Consider the following 23,204-nt stretch of genomic DNA (forward strand, 5'->3'; position numbering starts at 1 on the left):
GCCTCTTAGTAAAGCCTGTACATTCCATGTGAGCATGTTGGCACTTTTACATGCATATAATGTACCTTTAAAGTAATAATTTAGTACCTTTTTTATTTTTTAAGAACAATAATATGTTCAAAATAATTTTATAGGCACAGTGCATTCACATACCAATGAATTAAAAAAGTGTGTGAATGAGGTAAAGTAGGTGGAAGACAAAGTTATTAATTTTCTCTGAGAGTTTTTTTTTTTTTTATAAAGGCCAGATAGAAATAGAAACATGTACAGACAGGCAGAAGTGGTCAAAGTATCTAAAGTTCTAGTCAAGGTCAACTAAGCAGAAATTGTCAAGGTTGTCTGTTGGCATGGATGGGTGCAGACAGAACTAGCAGAAAAAAATAACCCACATCTCTAATGTTCTATTTAACTAATGCCATTGACAGGTAAAACCTTGGAGTTGCTTTGAATTAGTTCTCAAAAACCAAATATACATTAAGACATATCAGTCTGTTACTGTCTGTATTTTCTTTGGAAGTGACGAGGATGGACAAGATTAGAAATGAGTTTATCAGAGGGACAGCGCATGTAGGACGTTTTGGTGACAAGGTGAGGGAGGCGAGATTGAGATGGTTTGGACATGTGCAGACGAGGGACATTAATTATATTGGTAGAAGAATGCTGAGGATGGAGCCACCAGGTATGTGGAAAAGAGGAAGGCCAAGAAGGAGGTTCATGGATGTGCTGAGGGAAGACATGAAGGTAGTTTGTGTGAAAGAGGCAGATGTAGAGGACAGGGTGGTATGGAGACGGATGATCCGCTGTGGCGACCCCTAATGGGAGCAGCCGAAAGAAGAAGAAGAGTCTGTTACATTTGTTAGATTGACTATACAGTATGCAATGCATTTTTGGAAAATTTGACACACAAAGTGGGGGAAAAAACAGACATTCTTATGTTCATTTTTAGGTAGCAAGAAGCTAGCCAGCGCAATTTGATGAGTTATGTATATTTTTTATCCTCAAAAAAATAGAAAAATGTATCTTCTGCTGACTAATATTTTTTACAGTATATACAGTATAACTAATACAGTATAACTAATGGTGATTTGTCATCACTGCATAAACTGGGAAGAATAAGTTAAAAATGCAGGAGTGTCAAGGGCCAGTGTCAGAGCAAGTATTTTGGCTTCTCCTGGTTGGAAGTTGCAAAATACAAAGACTCCAAGACCAATGGGTGCTGTCCGGGGTACTGAAAATACACCCTCCATGTCCTCAGCCCAACAACAGTTTCTAAGTTCTTTGAAATAATGGCTGAAAGTGGGGTGGGAAAAGCAGTCTCCGTGTTGCAAATAATCAGGGAGTGTAAATGGTGCTGCACTCTATCATCACATTCATACTCACTCATTCTTACTTACATTCAGGTGATGTATTTATGCATACGCTTACTTTCTTTCTTTCTTTTTCTCAGTTCTCATTTTAGTGGACGATTGCTAAGGATATTTTTCATTCATTCTGAAATTAGAAAGCATTCATCTATCACATTGTAATACAGGCACTCGTTGTTTATCAGTCAACCTAGGTAAAATGTAGCTTCTAGTCTGTAATGAAATTCACAAAAATTCACAAAAATCACTGTGGTATTTTTTTAAAGAGCATTAATGCAAAAACATTAAATGACCTTTGCAATTTATGTGTGAAGTAATATTATAATGTCTGCTTTCACCAAACAGCTTCTCTTTCTGCTTCACAGCAGTGAGACATTCATCGCCATCCCTGACTTATTACCTATTATTACCTTGCTTTAATAATCAGAAAGACAAGGCTATAGGACTACTCAAGGTGCAAAGAAATTGCTTTTTTGCCATCTGTCGTACAAGTGCAATCATTTTGTTCCCTTGGAAATTCTGAACATGTACTTGAACAATCATTATTCATGCATGATTTAAATTAGATGTCACATTGGCTATAAACGAATATGGTAATATTTACACATTTGCATATATTTTTACTCAAACACTGACCAAGATGTTCATTGTGTCCCAAAATCCTTTTCCTAACTTTTGTATATTAAGTTTCAACTTCTTTGACTGCTTCTTTGTATCTAACTCATTCTAGATTTTTATTGTTCATTGTTACAATACATTTAACAACAATAAAAAAATAAATACATTCAAATGAACAATTTACTTTATTGTAACATTGTAGAACCATACATTTTAAAAATTGAAGGTGAAACATGTTTTTAATTGTTTTTCTTTGTTTTGTTTTTTTTAAGTAATAAAATGTCCTAGGTACTAAGAGCAGAAAAGAAACAAAGATGATTATAAAATAAACAGAAAAGTACTAATAAATAAGAAGAGGTACAATTTATTAGAACTCCATAGTTTTATATATAGTAACATTGTTATTCATGGCAACCACATTCATTAGGCTCCTTCTGACTATAATGTGTTGTACCCAGTCTCTCTCGCTCATATCTAATACCCTGACTTTATCTTAGCCTAATAACTGTGGCACAATGTGATAACTGTGTAGAAAATGTAAAATATTCCTGTTTCTATGCACGTAAAGATAATAGATCCTACACCCTGCAATCAGATGGTGAGAGACTGAGGTATTGACTTTAAGTTAAGATTTACTCTCACAGATTTGGATCCACGCTGTTACTTAAATACATGTATAAACAGAGCTGTAGGCTTGCTTACCAAATTTCAACAAATCTATAAAAAATAAGATATTTCATTCAAATCTATTTGCTATTTCAGAATGCATTATAGAATATAATATGACTTTTTTTATTCATAGAATCCAGGAAGAACTGCATCGCTTGCACAGTGGCTGATAGATTTTTGTCTAAATTGTCCTGTTTTGCTTTAATCTTTGTGTACTACACTTACATTTTAATATGTTTTATATGCCAATCTGGATTGCTCTGAAGGGTGAAATTCTGTTACATGAATGTATTTGTAGCTACTGTATGTGTGCTGTTCAAAGTGCATTGTTTATTGTTTTTGTTTGCTTAATTTTATAAATTCAGTATAATGTCTGAAAACTATTTATGACTTTTTATGAGAGTCAGTTACTGTACATATTAACAGTATCATGACAATGTTTCATTTAAGACTCTTGTTTAATTATATGAACCAAAATTCAACCTAATTCAGTCCAAATCAAATACATTTCTGATAAATGTTAATCATTGTGTGTTTGTCTGGGTTGTGTGTGTTTAGCTGAAAGCAGGATTGTGAGCCACAGACAGTGGCATTGGAGGTGGCCGCTTTCCTTTCAGGAGCGTCAGAGAGAAGATGAAGAAGCACATGCTCATTACAGCCAGGATGACAATGCCAGATATGAGAGCACTCGTTACTGAGTTCATCTTGAATGGACCACTGTTTACTAGAACTGAAACACACACACACACACACACACACACACACACACACACACACACACACACACACACAAAAAAAAATCACTTCAGTGATTCTGCAATTCCTTTCATGACGATGCTTTTAGACTGTATTCTATTCTGCTTACTTTGTAACAGGCTCTTCATATTTCTCATAGGTACCTCTTAAGAAATTCTCATTTACAATGAGAGTGAATAAACCTCATTCCTCATCAGTTCTGTATCTGAGTTAAAAGCAAAGAGAGATCAAAAAAAAAAAAGAGCTTACCCAGCTGAGAGTTGTTGGTTGGAGTTTCATCTATGGGAGTGAAAGAAATTATTATGTGAGATGTGAGAAAAGTAGAAAAAGAGAAATTGATAGTAGCCAAATCTACACTATATGAACAAAATTATTGGGATATCAGATTTGTCCAGCCATGTGGGTATACAAAAGGTTTAAAGCACACAATTGTATAGGATATCTTTAAATACAGTACCTTTAAATATTCCTTTCATTAAAACTAGGAGACCGTGACCTGTTCCTGGTGTTGAACACCTTTGGAACATCCCAGGCCTCACAAACCCACATCAGTACCTGACCATCACCCCTGTGTCTGAATAAGCACACTCCAAAATCTATTGAAGCATCTTCCCAGAAGAGTGGAGGTTATTATAGAAGCAAATGAGAACTAAATGTGAAATGGGATGTTTAAAAAGCACATATGGATATTATGACCAGGTGTCCTCAAACTTTTGTCCATATAGTGTATTTTAATAGTTTTAAGCTATTTATATATATATGAAAAAAATATAAAAAGGTGTATAAAATTATGGTTTTTTTTACCACTTCTAGTGATGATGGGTCCTGCAGTTATAACAGCATTCCCAGATACTGCATGAGGCTCTGTATTCTCGTTTGCATCCCGTTTCTTACGCATTCCACAAATCTGTTTTAAAGCAAAATGTTAAGTTATAATTATCCTTCCATGCATGCGTCCAGCTGATGCAGTATGATAGTGTTATGTTTTAAGAAGATTTGCACATATTGTGGCGAACAAAAAAGTGTCACCGGCACAAGCATGGGGCAGTCATCTGAGCGGCACAGCTTGGTCACACAGTGCAGGAAGACGGTAGACATCTTCTGATTCTTGTGCTTGACGAAACGGAACACCTCAAAGGAGAAACGCCCCATCTGACTCTTTCCATTTTCGAACACTGTCGTCTGAGGGTCCTTGTCACACCTTCCCCAGAGGACAAGAAGTGGGATATGAGATGTTGAGCTTCAGCTTACATAGACACATTATCATATTCACAAAACCACAAGTGCAAGTGCTAACAAGCACCCTACTGTTCATGTGACAACACAGGACACATAATTACCCAACAAAAAGATCATATCGAAGCTTGTCGTTGGGATTGCCGGATGGAGTGGTGTAACAGTAATCCATCAGCACATTCCACCTGAAAAGATAGTAAGTATGAGATATGTTCATTAAACCACAAAAATTGGACATGGAATGTGATATGGATTTTAGTTTTAATAAGGAGGATTGCCATTATCAAGAAAGGTCAGTATTAAATCACTTCCAGTGAGTGTGTTTTCTGTTTAAATGGCCCAGTTAGGATAACCAGTAAGACAAAGTGGACTGAAGGGTACAAAAAGTTTATGTGTAATATTCAGCTGACACATACATTGTTTTGTTCCTTTGACAAATGAAAGGTGGAAGAATAAAGCAAAGTGAATTAATGAGGAAAAATTTTTTTTATAAAGGATTATATTTAAAAAAAATGAAAGAATTGAAATAGTTTGGGAAAAACAAAGAAGAATAAAACATGTTTTTCCCGAGAGATGTTATCAATGGACAGGCAGTAAAGGAAAAAGAGAAAGAGAAATCTATCCATGGTAAAAGATAATAGAAACAAAGACAATAGATAAAAAGAGGGGGATGAGACTTTGAAAGTAATAGTAACCTTCTGTCCAAGTTTGTGGCTTTGACGGCAGCAAACACACGAGTTTTCAGAGTGAGGCCAGCCATTGGAATGGCCAAATGTTGGACATATGTAGAGTCCTATAACGCAAGAAAAACTCACACATCAATGACTAATTACGAAGAACAAAATAAATTACCAGCACTTTTATTTAATTCTTTATTTCTACCCTTATTGTTCAAACCCTGATTGTTTATTGTCTATGATGTTAAATACAGCATATTCAGAAAGAGATATTCTACACCAGGAGTCACCGATGTCTACAAAGGGCCGGCATGGCGACAGGTTTTCTTTCTACCCAAGCCGAAGCTACACCTGATTCCACTTCTTTCATCAGTTGATGTGCATCTTTGAACAACTCTTAGGTGTGGTTCCTATAAAGCTGGAACGAAAACCTGCAGCCACACCGATCCCTTTTGGGTAAGGTTTGTATGTTTTAAAGAAGCAACTTCAGATCAATATACTTTGTTAAAAAAAGAATAGTGTATGCCTATTATATAAAAGTTCAATCACAGCATGAGTAAACAGAGCTACTTACATTGTACAGCAGTAAGTTCAGTGTGCTTACAAAAGTACCATTGCTCTCTTTTACTGAAATCGCTGCAGCAGACCTTTAAGAAAAAAAATACCAGATTTTATAATATGGCCATTTTATAAGATCCAAAACAGAAACCATGTCACTGCTGGTACTCCTGATAAAGATCACTGACTAAAGCCTCTGCTTTACCTTGCACAATCTTCTCTCTGCATGCCTGCTCCTTTATATGTTTGTCTTGCCAAAATATTAACTTAATCTTAAGATTTTAAAGTTGCACATAATCAGAGGGATCTCAAAAACCACACAAAAGACCTGAAACTGGTCCAAGGCATAGGAAAAACACTTTTTATACCTAAGTCAGATAAGCATTTTCTTCCTTTTTCTCAGGCATTGCATGGGAAACAAGGTCATTCATTCCTGCAACACACTTTCATATCATCAGCTAGAACAGCCATTATCAAGTCTATAATCCTCCGTATAGGTTCTGTGTATCGTAGATGCACTGCATGCACAGTTTCATGGAAACTGTTTGGATTTAAATGCAATTATTCGTTATAAAACAAAACCAGATTGTGAGTTTGTTTTCCATGCTAGCACCAAAAAAATACCACTAGATGCCTTGCTTTTCTGTCTTTTTTTCAAAATCAATTTGGCAAAAAGACGGTGACCTGAGAGAAGGTTCAGGCATACTAATCAAAAACAAGTTAGCAATAAATAAAGAACTAAATAAATAATTAGAAAAGTGAGCTGGATGAGGAGCATTAGCAGAATTGCGTCTGAATGTCATTTCTAGAATTTGTTAATGGTCATTAGTACCTTGTCATGCTGTGATCAAGGCATAATGTCTATCAGAGAAGATACACAAAGCCAACCATTAGACATACTGACTTTAGACACTTTCAAAAAATTATCATCTATGCTTTATTTGCATTAACAATGCATAAAGTGCATCATAATTAAAAAATATTGGCACCCATATGAAAGCTTGCCAGGACATTACGGGCAGTATCAGAGTGTATTAAGCAGCCTGTAAGAGGGAATTGTAAAGAGAAGCACTTACGATGCCAACTGCGTGTTGTTCACCAGGTACTCCAGTGGATAGCTGCAGCTGAACTTATAGAGCAGTCCAGGCAGATAGCTGATGACAGTAGGAGGGTCAGGTGTGTCGATGTACCCTGATATATTCCCGATCTGCACCAACGAAAGGTTCCCATATGCATTGGGCCCCTGAGCTGTGGAGACCTTCATAAACACACACAGACAAACAGCTTGTCATGCATGCTAAAGCTGTGTTCCTGCTAACATCAACTTTTCACCTTATCAGTGAAAATTTTGCACACAGCACTAATATCCAAATCAGAGCTTTTATCAAATGTGTCAAACTTATCGCATAACTGAGTGCAAAGCAAACCTTCTAGTCAAATAATGTACCTGAACAACACTTAAGCTTTTTATGAATGTTGTGATGTCAGTTAAACAAACTTAATTTATGGATTAAATGGCATTGAGAACCACTTCTGCTGTTTAGACAATAAATTATCAATATGGCCCTACAATCTATCATTTTTGAAAAGCATGTATAGATCTTACACACTTTAATAAACCTTATGAACACTCTCTCACACTTGCTCCAGTATATCACTGTTTCATTTGAATCTTTCAACACTGGGAAGAATGCACAAGGTTAGTATTTCAGACCAAGACCAATGTCCTACCACTAGCATGTTGCCGCAGGCCTCCAGTGTGCTAAGGCTGATGCTGAACAACACCACTGTAGGGAAGGTGTTGTTGTTAATGAACCCCCGGCAGTGGGCATCACCATGACGTCCGTTGAGGGCCAGGTCAGTGTCAGTGTAGCCAGAGAAAAGCACTGGGCAGAAGTTAATCTTTAGAGTGATGGTTTGTACTCCACAGTACACGCTGATGTCCCGCTCAGCTATAGAGATCAAAAGAAAAGAAGAGAAAAAAGGAAAATAAAATAAATGTTCATTTCAGTGCATGATCATTTCAAATAAAATGTATTAGTGGGTCAGGGAATTTAAAAGAGTTAAATGCAATAAATACTTTATTTTTATTCTATACAAGTGATTCACATGTTTAAGACCAATAACAGACTGGTGAGCTCATGTTTATTTTTTTGTTTGTTTGTTTTTTGGCATACTCACCAGGAAAACGGCTATGAAAGTTGGCATCACAGTTGTATCCATTGAACTGTGCTTTAGCTATTAATAATTTATACAACAGCAAAAGAATCAAACATATACGTTCCATTTCAGCACCTGAGAAAAACAATTTGTTAGCAATTCCTTTAATCTCTAAAAACATTTTTTTTTCCACTTCCAAAAGGTATTTTATTTTCTCATATTTGTATCAAATTGACTTTCTGGATTTTGTAGGGGGAAAAAGCCATGCCAAAACATGCCAAATTGTTTTATGTCCTTTCTTTCAGCCAGCCTACTTTATAATAAATAAATGATAAAACTTTATGTAATAAGTAAACCAAATACTTTTTTTTCTCTATATATAGTAATAAAATATGGAAGAGTCTTGATATGGACTCTATTGCAATGCTTATTATTCTCATAATGGAAAGAGATATAGCTTAGTCTAAAAATATCAACCAGTTCGGTTTTAAATCTTAATGGTGGTGCAAGTCCCCCTGCACTCACCCGAATCCCTGGCAGCCGAGGAGTCAGCGGTACTCCATGTGCTCCCAAGTGCTGCATGAAACTGACTGATCTCACATCGACCAGCATCGCTGCAAAACAAGCTTACACATAGCTTTTACTTTCTCCAAAAAAAAAAATTTAACATAAGAGATACTTTATTCAAACACATCCACAAAAAGGGCTGTCCAGGGAAACATGGGAAAGTCCATCAAAAAGTGAATGTGTTATACAAACCCTTTCAGGGACCCAGAAACATGAGCGGGTTTTGAAGTTTCCCACTCATATCCTTTCTGCTTGATCTTTCTTGGTCGGGGTTTCGCAAACGGGCCCCAGCATTGCATGAGGTCTGCGCGGGGGGAATTATCTTTTCATCGATTGAGTGGCCTGCTGACTGAGATGGCCTTTTTGTGTGCCAGCATGAGCCAACTCAAGTCGAGGACAGTCGGGCCACTTTGGAGACTTTGTTTCAGGTTGCCTCAGTCAGCACTTCCCCAGCCACCTCACATGATGGCGGCCGTGGTCATTATCCCACCTGTTTGTCCATCCCACTCTTTCTATTCACTATCTCCCAGGCCCGCACACCAGCTAAAGGCTTCATGCCAAGCAGACATACATGTGTGTGCCCTACTCTATTTTAAAGAACATTTGTGAAATCAAACTACATAAAAGACAGCTTCAGGGGCTCACATCAACCCTATTTTTAACTATAATCTCATGCACTGCATGAACTTCTTTTAATACAAGGCTGCAATTGTTCCTGGTGTATTTTCTTCGTTAGTGTCTAGTATTACAGTAGATTTTTTTTTTCATATTGGTTTATATGTATACAAAGAAAACTGTACTGTTTAACAGCCCTTTGATTTTAAATGAAATTTGAGTTTATTATGAGTGGCAAAGTGTTTGCAGAGTTAAAAAAAAGACTACCCGAATGAGTCTATGAAACAAAAATAAATGAAAAACGACTGAATTAGTTCATAATAAAAGATAAATATTATAAAGGAAGTAATTATTTGTCACATTTTGCTGTATTATATGTTTTGTAAAGTTGGCTTTTATCAGTCACAAAGCTGTGAAATATGTTGATTTTCTAAAGTTCACTGCATGTTAAAGGCTTTGGCCTCCTTCAATCCTTAATCCATCTCTATTTTGGCTTAGTCAAAGAGGATAGAATGGGCTGTATTTCCCTCTGCTTGGACTTTTCTAAGAGATAACCATCTCCATTTATGCAGCTCCAGCAAATGTCATCTTACATTTTTCACACATTTATCTCACCTAATGTTAAGCCACATGTACCGTGCTGTATGTCTGATGTGCTTTTTATCAGGACAAAGCAATCATATGCAACCATGTTGTATTGAAGGGGCTGGCCTTGACTCGATTCTGGAGGTCCCTTTAATTTGCCAACCACAAAATACCTTGAGCAGAATATACATCAAATTGAAAACATTTTTTCCCTGTGCTTTTTCTGATATAAATGTGTACAAGTAAACAAAAAAATGAAAACTAAACAACAACAGAAAATGGCTCACATCTCTTTATTTTTAAAGATTGATCTACATCTACAGCTACAATAGGAAATTTTGTAATTTCATTAGTACATAAATGAAATGTATTATTAATCAATAAATTAACACACACCCTAACAACAACAATTACACTAAGCATAAAGAAGATGCCACTAATGCAAGTGTAAATGATTCTTAACCAGCATGTAATAGAAGATAAGTAAATTGCATTGTAAAAGAAATTACCTGAATGAACAATAACAGATCCATATCAAATATTAATGCCATTCTTCTCCATGTTCACAAATAATTTCACATTTAAGCAGACGCTGGTAAGTGAAATACATACTGTACCTGCATATCTCATTTTCACATGCCACAGGTATATCAATTTTAACCCATGACTCTCTGATTAGTTGTCCAGCATCTTATACACTGAGCTACTAAAACTGCTTATAACTAGAAAAACGGAAAATACCAACCCTGATTGTACATGACTGATAATAATTATATTTACTAGCCCTATTTACTAGAAAAGAAATGTAGGTCTATTTGTTGGAATCTCAAATCAGAAGAAAGAAACAATGCCTACTATTTTTCCAAACTTCAACTCTCCGTGGTCATTTATTTTTGTCTGACATGTAGTATTCTGCTGTTGTAGACCAATTGCCTCAGCATTCTTTCTGTTGGGTTTCTCTTGGCTGTCCAAAAAAGTGAGTCATGGGCTGGCTTCAGAAAAAACTTCACAAATTAAAGTTACTACTTTTTTAGCTTCCTTTTTAAAGTACTGCTCTTGTTTTTATCAAACTGAAATACATTTCATAATGTTTTTTAGACTGGTGGTATTCTTAGTCTTTGACCCAGCAAACTAGCATAAATATGTGCTTTTTATTTCATCAAAGCAATTCTGTAAGTTACTCCCTGAAGAAGGGCATCTGGATGGATGGATAGATGGATGACTGGATAGATGGATAGATAAATAGATAATTAAATAAATAAATAGATAGATAGATAGATAGATAGATAGATAGATAGATAGATAGATAGATAGATAGATAGATAGATAGATAGATAGATAGATAGATTAGCAGACTTAGCAATTGGCAGAGACAGACAGACAGACATAAATGCAGAAAAACGGAGGGAGGACAGACAGACAGACAGACAGACAGACAGACAGACAGACAGACAGACAGACATAAAGGCAGAAAGACGGACGGACGGACATACAGACAGACAGACAGACAGACAGACAGACAGACAGACAGACAGACAGACAGACAGACAGATAGATAGATAGATAGATAGATAGATAGATAGATAGATAGATAGATAGATAGATTCAGACTATCAATCTAATATTTTAGTTAGAGTCTTCTATTTTTTTTTTATATTTTCCTAACTCAAAACAGTATTGTTTGTATTTTATATAAAGGAGACTTCTCATTAATGATATGCAAATGGAAGGTAGGCATTTCTAACAGCTAGGTGTATGAAACCAATAAAGCAGGCTGTTGGATAGAACAATATTTGCCGAGCTCCAAAATGAAAACCACATCGCTAGAATCAAATACAAGAAGACGTGAAGTAGGCAGCATTAGGGGAGAGAGAGAGTTCTGAGAGAAACACTGAATCTAATAATGCTGTGTTCTCCTTTCTACTCACAACATAATTAGAAAACATATTGCATTGTTCAGGTAAAGGGGGGAAAAAGATCATACGAATGCATTATTACTTGTTCCAAAACTAAAACTTTTAAAGTCAGTACTCAATCTAAATCATCTGTTTACTGAATACTTATTTAGCCTCAGAATTGCTGAATAACATGAATCCAGATATTTCACTTATGCTAGTAAGATGTGAAGCCAATATATTGTATTTGTAAATAGGTTGACTTCTTGAAGTGTGTGTGTGTGGGTGTGTGTGTGTGTGTGTGTGTGTGTCCTGCCCTCAAGGGCCACCGCAGTAATGGCATGGTAATACTACCGTACTACCGTAACAAACTGTACTTAACCACAAAAGACAGGCCAGTGTTATCAAATAATAAGTTAGAAATTATAGCAGTTTGAGGGTAAGAAAATGGCAACATAGGTCTTACAAGGTGAACAAGGTTATAATAAGGTGGATGTATCTGTGTGTTGTGTGTTGGTTTCCCGGTTGTTACTAAATACATAAAAAAATAATTATTATATTTAGTAATGTGCCTATTAACCTTGTTTAACAAATGGCATTTTTTTCCAAAAAAAGCTAAACAGATTATATATAGACATATGTGGGCATATATGTAACCCAGGTCAAAAACAGATGATCCTTGGAATTAAAATAAAAAATCTAAAATAAACCCTGAATGCCTAAATAAGGCAGAAATTAAAATCTTTATAGAAATTTGTATTAATATATAATATATATTAAAAATATAAAAATATTATAAATATTATAAAATATGATATATCATAATATGTAATTAAACATATATAATTGATTAAGAATAAGAAAAATAAATAATGCCTGCTTTTATTTTTGTCTTTTGAAGAAATCTGAATTTATTTGTCATTTATATCAGTTTTTGATTGTTGAAGTACTGAGAATGAATGTAACAGTGAAAATGGTTTGGTCATGTTGCTGTTCTCGTGTGCACCATATGTAGTATGGTAACGGTTTGCTAAGTTGAATGTAATTTTAAAGAAAATATTGATAAAATATTTGTTAAATGAGAGACATACACTATGATGCTGTTTGGAAAAAAAATTGTCAGGTCACACAGAAGTGACTCATAATGAGAATAAGACAAATCCTTTGATTGCAATAATTAAACCACATAAGAACTCTGGTTTAGGGTTTTTATTTTTTAGTTATTTTTAAATTTTTTTGCATTAGTAGAGTCATTGTTTTACACAAATAGCTGATTTCTAATATTTTTTCCACATTTTATATGAAGTAACATTGTCTTGTTGCCAGGGAAGAGTGTGAAGTTGCCTTTATTATTAATCGATTATTACCAACCAAACAAGAGATAAAAGAAGTATATCAGCATGATAAAGCTGCAATACAGTAATTACTGCAATCAGTCTTACTGTATATAGAGTCTGTATTTTGGGGGTATGTACATAATATTTCATCATGTAAACCTTCTAAGCTGCTATTGAAAAACATTATTGTACAGTGCATGTCATTTGAACTGTACTTGAGGCTTGAACTGTACTTCCTTTTTTTGTATTTGTGTGGAATAATGCTGAAACCTGTGGTTACGAGACCACCAATAAAGAAGAGATGTCAGTACAGCTTTATATGGTTTTTCTTCCCTTTTTGTATATAATTGATCACTGAGAAAGCTCACTAAGCTTGATTAGGTTGTTTTTTTTGTTTTACTTTCAATACAGAAAAGGGGATGTTGGGCTTTAGGAACTTATTTATCATGGACAAACTCTCAAATTACTATAGACATCTTTAATTGTTTCAGAACAGTAAGATGATCTTAGCTTGACAGTGCCATCATTCAAGTATAGCGCATACAATTGTGCATGAACAATGCGATTTCTTTTTTTATAATGCCCTTAAGGTATGCAACTTTTTGTTTACAAAGACAGGAGTCTTTTGTGGTTGATGGAGATTACTTTGAAAAGATGACATCCAGCATGTTTAATAAAGGCAAGATAATATTCATGCTGTTCAAACTGATCCAAAGAGCAGGATATATATTTCTATACTATATAGTACGTTTGACAGAGAAGCAAGACAATGTACATTCATGAATTAATATTACTTAAACTTGTTCTTGTTCTTAAACATTTTCAAAGTACCACCCTAACCACCACCACCACCACCGCCATTACCAGCACACCCCCACCAATCATATAATTCCTATGCATGAATGAAGGAAATGAACACTTTATCTTGGATGAGGGTTTAATAAATAATAAACAAAATACTCCATGTATATATATATATATATATATATATATATATATATATATATATATATATATATATATATATATAAATTGAGATGAAGAAAAATAGGACCACAAATATTCTGCTTATTTTAGTTATTTTAACTTGTTTACACATGACTGGAAGATTATCTAGTTATAAGTAGTCAAGTTGAATTTGTTCAATTATAATGTACATGCACCACTTTTAGTTCAAATGATGCACTAAATAAATATTTCATTATAGAGCCGGGAAAAACTTATTTCTTTACTGCTGGTGATTTTCTAAGTTTCAGCTAGCAGTGCTGAATATCTTTATGTTTGATAGGCTAATTTTGGCACAGCAACTTAGCGTGTTAATAGAACACTTCTTACTATTCAGACTAACTAGTAAGACACTAATGTTCTACATTCAAATACATTAACAAATGAAATTGAGAAAACAGAGAAAATCCCTTCATTTGGATGGATTTCTTATCTGTGTTTTGAGTTTGGGGTTCCTTCTTTTGTGCTTTTTTTTTTCAACTGATAAATTGGAACCACTTCTTTGTGATCTTGTGGCAATGGTTACTCCTTATCCGATATAGCTTAGTACATTGTCTATTCTTTTACTAAACAAAAAGGCCCCTGTACTTACCTGATGTGACCATTACCTGCAAATGATGTGATAAGAATTAATTTGGTCCTATGCACAATTTACTGTATAGCAAGGACCAGACCAATCAAAATATCTTACTTTTGTCTTAAAAGACAAATGAACAAACAAATAAACTGCAGTTTTATTCTTTATTTTGGCGAAAATAACAAGTTCGACAAAAACAAAACAGAAACATGTACAGTACTGTGCAAAAATCTTAGGCACCCTAATAAAACTTAATACAAATACAAAGATAAATTTACTCTTATATGTTAATTTTATGAATTCTGCATTGTATAATCCGAAAAACAACCATAAAAAAAGAACTGTTTACATTTCCAAACATAATACTGGGAATGTTTTGAGTTAGTAATACAGTCTCTTCATTGAGCATGGTAAAAGGTAGACAAAATAAATCCTCAATACAGTTTGATCTAAGTATATGTTTGCTAAATCCAGATTGCATTGAGAATGTAGAAAGACTGAAAGAATTTGAGATTGGTAGAAAAAAGTGCTCATTAAATGTCACATAATTGGTAGTAGTCAGTACAATAAGTGTATTATAATTGCCAGATGTGAATCACCGTATTAGCAACTAAAGGCTTCTTTATGTTCTCAAATCTCAAATTCCATAAGCTTCTGTCACTTATAAAAAGCCATTAACTATCCTCTACTCTTTCACTGCTTCTATTTTTCTAATTTTTTTAGATTCCAGAGGTATAAAAAAAATCTAAAAATTCAATAAGGAATGTGATCCATGGAAGTTATTATCGGTTGCTACAATAGCATGCCAAGAAATCACAAAAGGAGTGAAAAGGTTACAGTAATAACAACAGTGTTAGACTTTCATTGATTCTCATATAAGTATAATCCTAGCAACAATAACTCAGTCGCATACTTTTTGTCAGCCAGTTGCTATCACATATCCGAGATAAAAATCAGTCTCGATACAAAGCTCCCAGTACAAACATCGCAACAGTTCTGTATGTCTCCTTTAAAAAGTTAGCTTGGTTACTATGGCACAAAAAAAAACCAGCATGGTTGAGTGAGGACAGACAAAATTATAATGATGCCTTGCCTATTTCTCTAGGCAGGTTTACTGGATGCTTATTTAGCATATATGGGTCCTTCTGCATTTCTCTTTTTTTTCCTTCACTCCAAGAAACATATAAAAAGTTTATTAAATTATAGAGGAGCAGTTTCCTGTTAAACAGTGTGAGAGCCGGAGAGAAAAACTAAGCACAATTTATCGTTAGTAAAACAGCAGGTTTATTTATTTAATTATACAGTACACGCATTATGTAAGTATAAAGAGGTTAAAACAGAACCAGAACAGATGGCATTTACGAATATAGATTTTTCTCCTTCCTCTTTATTACCTTAATTGTCCTCACTCTCCAACCTCCAAATGTACTAATCTAATGATGTTAGTGAAAAATAAGACCTTGTTCACACTAGACCAAATCAAACACATGCTTCAGTGTTATTTCATTTATTATGAAATGTTAATGAGTGTTTAAGCAATATGTTGAGTTTATTATTAGACAATATAAATGACTATTAGCTTCATTAAAGCCAAGTCATTGTTTTTTTGTATGTAATTTATAACATTATATTATATGTTTAAATGTTAATAGAATTTTTGCTATGATTAATGAGGCTCTGGCCCAACATGAGCGAACCTTTGAAGGATAGGGTTTGTTGAATGACTCAGTTGTTGTGAGGAGAGTGCTATTGTCTGTGTGTGAAAGTAAGTTCTCAGTCTGAGCCGATAGTGAAGCTGCACTCAACTCCCATGTGGCAGAAATCAACAGGATACCTTATTGTTTATATATGAAACACACACCACGTGTATTCAGACCACAGGAATACACCTCTCTCTCTCTCTCTCTCTCTCTCTCTCTCTCTCTCTCTCTCTCTCACACACTCTCTTACACACACACACACACACAGCACCCAGTGATCTTTTAAACACGCAGCTATGCTTGAAGCAAATCCAAATTTTGCATGCAGTGAACAGCATTATAAAGTTAGGAGACAGAATCTGAGTGACGTATATTAAATACATAATGCTATTCATTTTTATTCATGAACTTCAGTGTCGGAAAATTAAATATGGACAGGGATTCAATTTGTTAGCATTCGGTGGACCTGGGGGCCTGTGGACCTGGCTTTTATCTGATTTGGATAATATTTACCTTCACTTTTCCTGGACTGTTATGAAACTCAGCCAAGAAAAGTCGATGTCTTTAACTGTCTGGATCAGGTCATGGTCTTACATTTTTAACTATTTAGAAATATAGGAAAATGTATATAGACACACACACACACACACACACACACACACACACACACACACACACACACACATTTTCCTATACTTATCAAATGGTTGAAATGGAATATATGTATATATATATATATATATATATATATATATATATATATATATATATATATATATATATATTTTTTTTTATATACACACGCCCACACACACTCGCCATCCACTTCAGTAAGAACACCTGTGCATTAGCACAACATATAATATCATGCAAAGACAGTTTAACAGCTTCAGTTAATCAATTTCCATAACCGTTGATCTCCTGAGAATTTCACACCCAACATGTTTTACAGTTTATTCATATTGATGTAAAAAACAGAAAGCATTCTGTCTCCAGCCTGGAACAACTTGCTGATGCAAGAGATCAAGGGAGTTTGAGCTGAAAGGAAGTCTACACTAACTTAAATATTTTTTTTTTTACAACTGTGGTGAGCAGGAACGCAATAAACAAATTGAAGATTTGAAATTTTTTAACTATCCACTTAGGAAGCCTCATATTCCTATTCTCAGCTGAGAAGAATAAAGCCTAATGTGGTGTGTTGTTTGATGTTTGCACATGCTGTGTTACTTTTCTGTTTACCACAGTGGTAAAGAGTGATTGTTTGAATTACACGCGTGTGTTTTGTTTTCACACCATTTTGTGTAAAATATAAAGCCTTTGGTGTGTGAGAATCCCAGGAGATCAGCAGACTCTGAAACCCTGCCACCTGGAACCAGCCCATCTGGAGCCAACTACCATGCCATAGTTAAAGTCACAGAGATCACACTTATTTTTCATTCTGTTGTTTGATTAGTGAATATTAACTAAAGTTCTTGGGCAGTTTTTGCATGGTTTTGTGTTGCTGTGGCATGATTGGCTGATTACAGAACTGCATAAATGTACATTGTACAGGTGTCCCTATAAAAGTGGATGATGAATGTATGCATTTGTAAGTATAGCATTATAAAGTGTCCAAATACTCATTTTCCTCTAAATGGTCTTTATAATGGATTCCATATAATAGTTTAGAGTGCTTTGTTTAAAAAAAAAAAAAAGGTTGAGGGTAAAATCACACCTGCATCTCTTGAGTGCAGGTTACATACATCAGAGGCAATAAACAATGCTGTATTGCTATTTCATCAGTAATTGCTGCTTAGTTATATTAAAATCCTTAAGAACTCTAATAGATTAAAATGCATTATGGTTACTCTGTATTTTCCATTTAAGTACCCTCCATTGTATTTTTAGATTATATTAAAAGAAGAGCCTTAATTTGTCACATATTTATTTGTTCGTATATACCTGCCGGCTAGAAAGCTATAGCCAGAGCATAGGATCAGCCATGATACAGGATTCTTGGGATAGAGAGGGTTAAGAGTCTTGCTCAAGCTCCCAACAATGGCAGTTTGGTGATACTGGGGACAGGAAACGTTGTGATACTGGGGACCGGGAACCTTCTGATCAGTATCCCAGAGCCTTAACCACTGAGCTACCACTGCCTTAAAAGAGCTGTGAATTAATGGCTTATTCTCCACTATGAAATTTTCTACAAAATATCAAAACTCTTAAAATGTTTGTTTGTTTCATGACATTTAGAAATAGCTATAATTAATACTCTTGAAGGAAATTGCATTTTCATTCTTAATGGAATGACATTAGCAAATCTGATTCACAGGCATGAGAGTCAGCAACATAGCAAGGAATTAACAGTGAAAATTTCACACCCAAAGATGACTCAAATGTGAACATCATGCTAATTATGTAATAGGCTTACAATATATGGAGAAAGGTTTGTGGACACCTGACCATATGATTTATATGTGCTTTTTAAACAACCCATTCCACATTTGGTCTCCAATTGCTGTTATAATACCTTCCACTCTTCTGGGAAGATGTTTCACTAGATTTTGGAGTGTCCTTGTGGAGATTTGTGCTCATTCAGCCACAAGATGCGTTAGTAAAGCGAGTTACTGATGTCGGGTGAAGAGACCTGGGGTGCAGTCAGCATTTCAATTCATCACAGAAGGTTTTTAGTAGGGTTGAGGTCAGAGCTCTATAAGCTCTTGCACTCCAACCCAAGTAAACCGTATCTTCATGGAGCTCAGGGCTATTTTCATGCTTGAACAGGTTAATGCTACCACATTTAATGACATCCAATACAAGTGTGTGCCTTCTGGTTGAGTTGTATATAATCTATATGTGAAGTGAGAGGTGGAGAGGTGAGTAGCTTTAATTATGCTGCCGCACAAGGTCATAATTGTCTCTCTTAAAAAGTATGTGGGTGTTTTGTATGTTAAAGATATCACTGCAAGACTTGTTATTTCAATTTGTGATCTATTATCTATATGTATGTATGTATGTATGTATGTATGTATGTATGTATGTATGTATGTCTCTATCTATCTATCTATCTATCTATCTATCTATCTATCTATCTATCTATCTATCTATCTATCTATCTATCTATCTATCTATCTTTGTCTACAGTTAAATTGAAAAGTATACATACACCCAGGCTATACACATTGAAACTCATTGTTTCATGTTATTACACATTTCCTGGGCTTAATCCATTAAGGTATCTGCTTTATTTCTTTCGGGTACTTTCCATTTCATGTCACTTCAAAGTAATAGATAAGAGACCGATTTATTTCTAGGGTTATTTTCTTTTATTCACTACATACATTTTATTTGTGAGTCAGAAAAAACTTTGTATTGTCTTTTAATTGCTTAAACCTAAATCAAATGCTTCAGTATTTCTAGTTTATGCTCCTTCTTCATGATAGCATCTACCTTCTAAGGTGCACAACTGCCTTTTGCAGTAGACTTCCCAATAACATTGTGCTGTCTTTGCCTTGTTTTACAAATGGCCAATCTAAAGAGACAGTCAAGTTTCCAAAATACATAAGAACTAGAGATAGCAAAAACATTAGCACCATCTTGACTAGTTTTATGTTTTTATGCATATACTGTAAGTGAATGCTCTTCCACAAAACCAGTTGTTTGTAAAGCATTAGTCAGATGCAATAGCAACATATTGCCCCCTAGTGTAGATGTTTATTGAGGCACAAAGTGTTTTTGTGAAGAGATTTTCATATATATCACATCATGGTGATCCATGTAGCCATAGTCCTTTTTAGAAATAATAATTCTGCATGGTGCTTTAGTCTATTATCTCATATGCAGTGTTTTTTACTTCATGTCACTCTCACTTACAAAACAAGGTGCCATTTTCTGTGCTTTGTCTCAGCTTGGGTTGTAGCAAATTACAATGCTTAGCTTGTTGCTATCTGCTTTCATGTTTCATGACTGCTATGTCATGTTACAGAAAGTCAGTTTGCATATTGCATTGACCATATATACACTGTCAGGAAGTATTGCTTAAAAAAGGATGTAAAAGAATTTCCAAAACATTCGTTGAACCGTGGAACAGTGGGAAGGCCATCAACAACAAACAAAGAAAATGGAGCACTACAGAGATCACCAAGAACAGGATGTCCCTCCACCATTTACAAATGGACAAGACGAAAACAATATTACAAGTGATGCAAAAATATCTGACTATTACTGATTAGTCTCCGCACATGACTTCAGTCTCTGTGGAGCTGTGGTGTAGGGCAGCGGCTCAGAAGGTCCGTCCTTACAAAAAACATCCGGGCTCAACTAAACCACCCCAAACCATGTCGCAAAACATGTTATTGTCTGATAAATCCAACTCTCATAATTTAAAAGAAATTTTCACTCACACCTGAAATACAATTACTATAAAGAACACTATATCTATGGTGAAGGATGCTAAATGTCAGCATGCTGTAGGGCTGGATTTCTTTAGTTAAAATTAGGGCTTTTATGAAAATTTAGTCAATTATGAATTACTACATGTACCAGTCTATTTTAGAGCAAAACCTTTAAGTGTCTACTATAAAGCAGAAGATTAAAAAAAGGAAATTCAGCATGATAACAACCGAAAAGCATGCAACCAATTCAACAAAATTGCTTAATCACAAAAAGACCCTAGACCTGATGGCTACTAAAAAACTGTGGAAGGACATGAAGCAGACTGTACCCTTATAATTCGATGTATCTAGAATATTTCTGCCAGAATGACCATGGAAATGTATGATATATTGTATATAATAGTAGTGGGTCATCAGGGACAGTAAGACCTTCCCTACTGGGCCTAAACAATATCAGAATAAGACTTGTGTTTTCATTTTTTTCCATTAATAAGTATAGAATATTTCCCAATAGTCTATTATTTTCATTTCGTAGCATTTCTCTCTCTTGCACTGCTTCTTGTAGTGTATATTGAGGTTAGTTTTTCTCTCTTTTTTTGTGATTTAAGTAGCTGCTTTTTTATTATTATTATTATTATTATTATTATTATTATTATTATTTCACAATTGCTGACAGTGAAGAGAAAATTTTGATTGCAGATACACTTACAAGGTCAATTTCAAGATGGATTTTTTGAGAAAACCTGGACATTGTAAGCAAAGGTCAGCCAAAAGAGTTGAAAACAATTTGTATGCTTTTTCATGAACCATTTTATACTTTTCTCTTCTCTGTAGAATTTGCACAAAATTCCCTCAATTTAAAATCCCCAGGAAAACTGTAACGCAAATGCAAAGAAAGTGTAATTTGATGAGGTTAATATTGATGCATCTGCTAGAGATGATGAATGCAGTCGATGCAGCTGTGACTGCACTGAAAGGAGACTTGTTGAACTGTGTTTATTGGGTTTCTAGCTTTAGTAACAACATTCATATCTCTGCGTTAAATACCTATCTGTGGTGCAATGCTCTGTTATACTGTGTTTCTGTATAATATTGATGGTTTCCAGGTTTCAATATTGCTTTTCAATTTTTTTTTTCCAAAAAAAATAGATGTTGATAAGCAGTCAAATCCTTTTTTTTTGTTTGTTTTTTTTAAAAACAAGGTCAGATTTTAGGTAAGCTCCGCAAACACACTCTTCACTGTTGAGAAAGTGAGTGTAATTATGTAGGCTGAGTGCAGCCTTTGTGCGTGGCTTATACATATAACCGCATATGCAGCTGTTTTTGGCCACAAGGTGGCGGTAAATGACCACATAAAATTCACAAAGTTTGATTGCTTAGTCAATTTTTTCAATGTAATAACGCTGATATATGCACAACTCCAATTCCAAAAAAGTTGGGGCGTTGTGTAGAATGTAAATAATAACAGATTTATATACAGATAATAAACGTTTTAAAGATAAAAGAAGGTAATCCTGAAAGTGATGGCCACAAGATAGCATTTCAGCAAGATATCAAGAAAGAGGATGAGTGCTCATCAACTAAAACTCAACCCCAGCAAAACAGAACTGCTGGTCATCCCAGGTCATTCATCTCCAGGTCAAGATCTCTGAATAACTCTTCATGACTCTCTGCTCTCCCCTTCAGCCACTGCTCATAACCTTGGGGTAACTATGGACAATGAACTGTCCTTCTTCTCAGTTGTCTCTAATGTGGCTCCTGTCGATTTCTTCTCTACAACATCCAAAAGGATTCGACCATTTCTGTCCACACGGGCTGCCCAGGCACTTGTTCAGTCTTTTGTCATTTCGAGACTGGACTACTGCAACTCTCTGCTGGAAGGTCTTCCTCTGAACGCTATTCGTCCACTGCAAATGATCCAAAACACAGCTGCACTACTTGTGTTCAATCTGCCCAAGTTCTCCCACACCACCCCACTGCTGTGCTCCCTTTACCGCTTCCAGTAGCTGCACGTATCAGATTTCAAACACTGATGCTCGCCTACAAGGCCAAAAATGGAGTAGTACCATCTTACCTTAGAGACCTCATCACACCTCGCAAGGCTCTTTTCTGTTCTGGCACCGAGGTGGTGGAATGAACTTCCCCTAGATGTCCGTACAGCGGAGTCCCTGGCTATCTTTAATCGACGATTGAAGACCTACCTCTTCCTAAAACACTTAAATTAGCACTTTCCAAGTTTGTAATCTTGCGTACCAGTGTAGATTTATTCATTGCTAGAGACTCAAAGCACTTTTGTATGTCGCTCTGACAGGGTGCCAAGAGAGAAGTTGTGGTATTGTATGAGGAAGTCAGGTGTATCAGAGCAGTATGTGAGGGTGGTGCAGGACATGTATGAGGACAGTGTGACAGCAGTGAAGTGTGCAGTAGGAACGACAGATTGGTTCAAGGTGAAGGTTGGACTGCATCAAGGATCGGCTCTGAGCCCTTTCCTGTTTGCAGTGGTGATGGA

General features: G+C 35.3%; 1 protein-coding gene across 1 annotated transcript; it reads right to left on the reverse strand.

The window, feature by feature from the left end:
• Nucleotides 1–2,287: 2,287 nt before the first annotated feature.
• On the reverse strand, nt 2,288–8,165 carry zpld1a (zona pellucida-like domain containing 1a). The gene is made up of 10 exons (XM_046861660.1): nt 8,060–8,165; nt 7,610–7,830; nt 6,955–7,136; nt 5,895–5,967; nt 5,339–5,436; nt 4,748–4,828; nt 4,437–4,608; nt 4,212–4,314; nt 3,657–3,686; nt 2,288–3,381 (listed from the first exon to the last, which is right to left on the reverse strand). Exons 1-10 carry the CDS (start codon nt 8,163–8,165, stop codon nt 3,206–3,208), a joined length of 1,242 nt encoding a protein of 413 aa, XP_046717616.1. The 3' UTR covers nt 2,288–3,205.
• Between the last annotated feature and the right edge of the window lie 15,039 nt (nt 8,166–23,204).

The sequence above is a fragment of the Silurus meridionalis genome, chromosome 11, assembly GCF_014805685.1.
Source record: "Silurus meridionalis isolate SWU-2019-XX chromosome 11, ASM1480568v1, whole genome shotgun sequence".
In the NCBI taxonomy this organism is placed as follows: Eukaryota; Metazoa; Chordata; class Actinopteri; order Siluriformes; family Siluridae; genus Silurus; species Silurus meridionalis.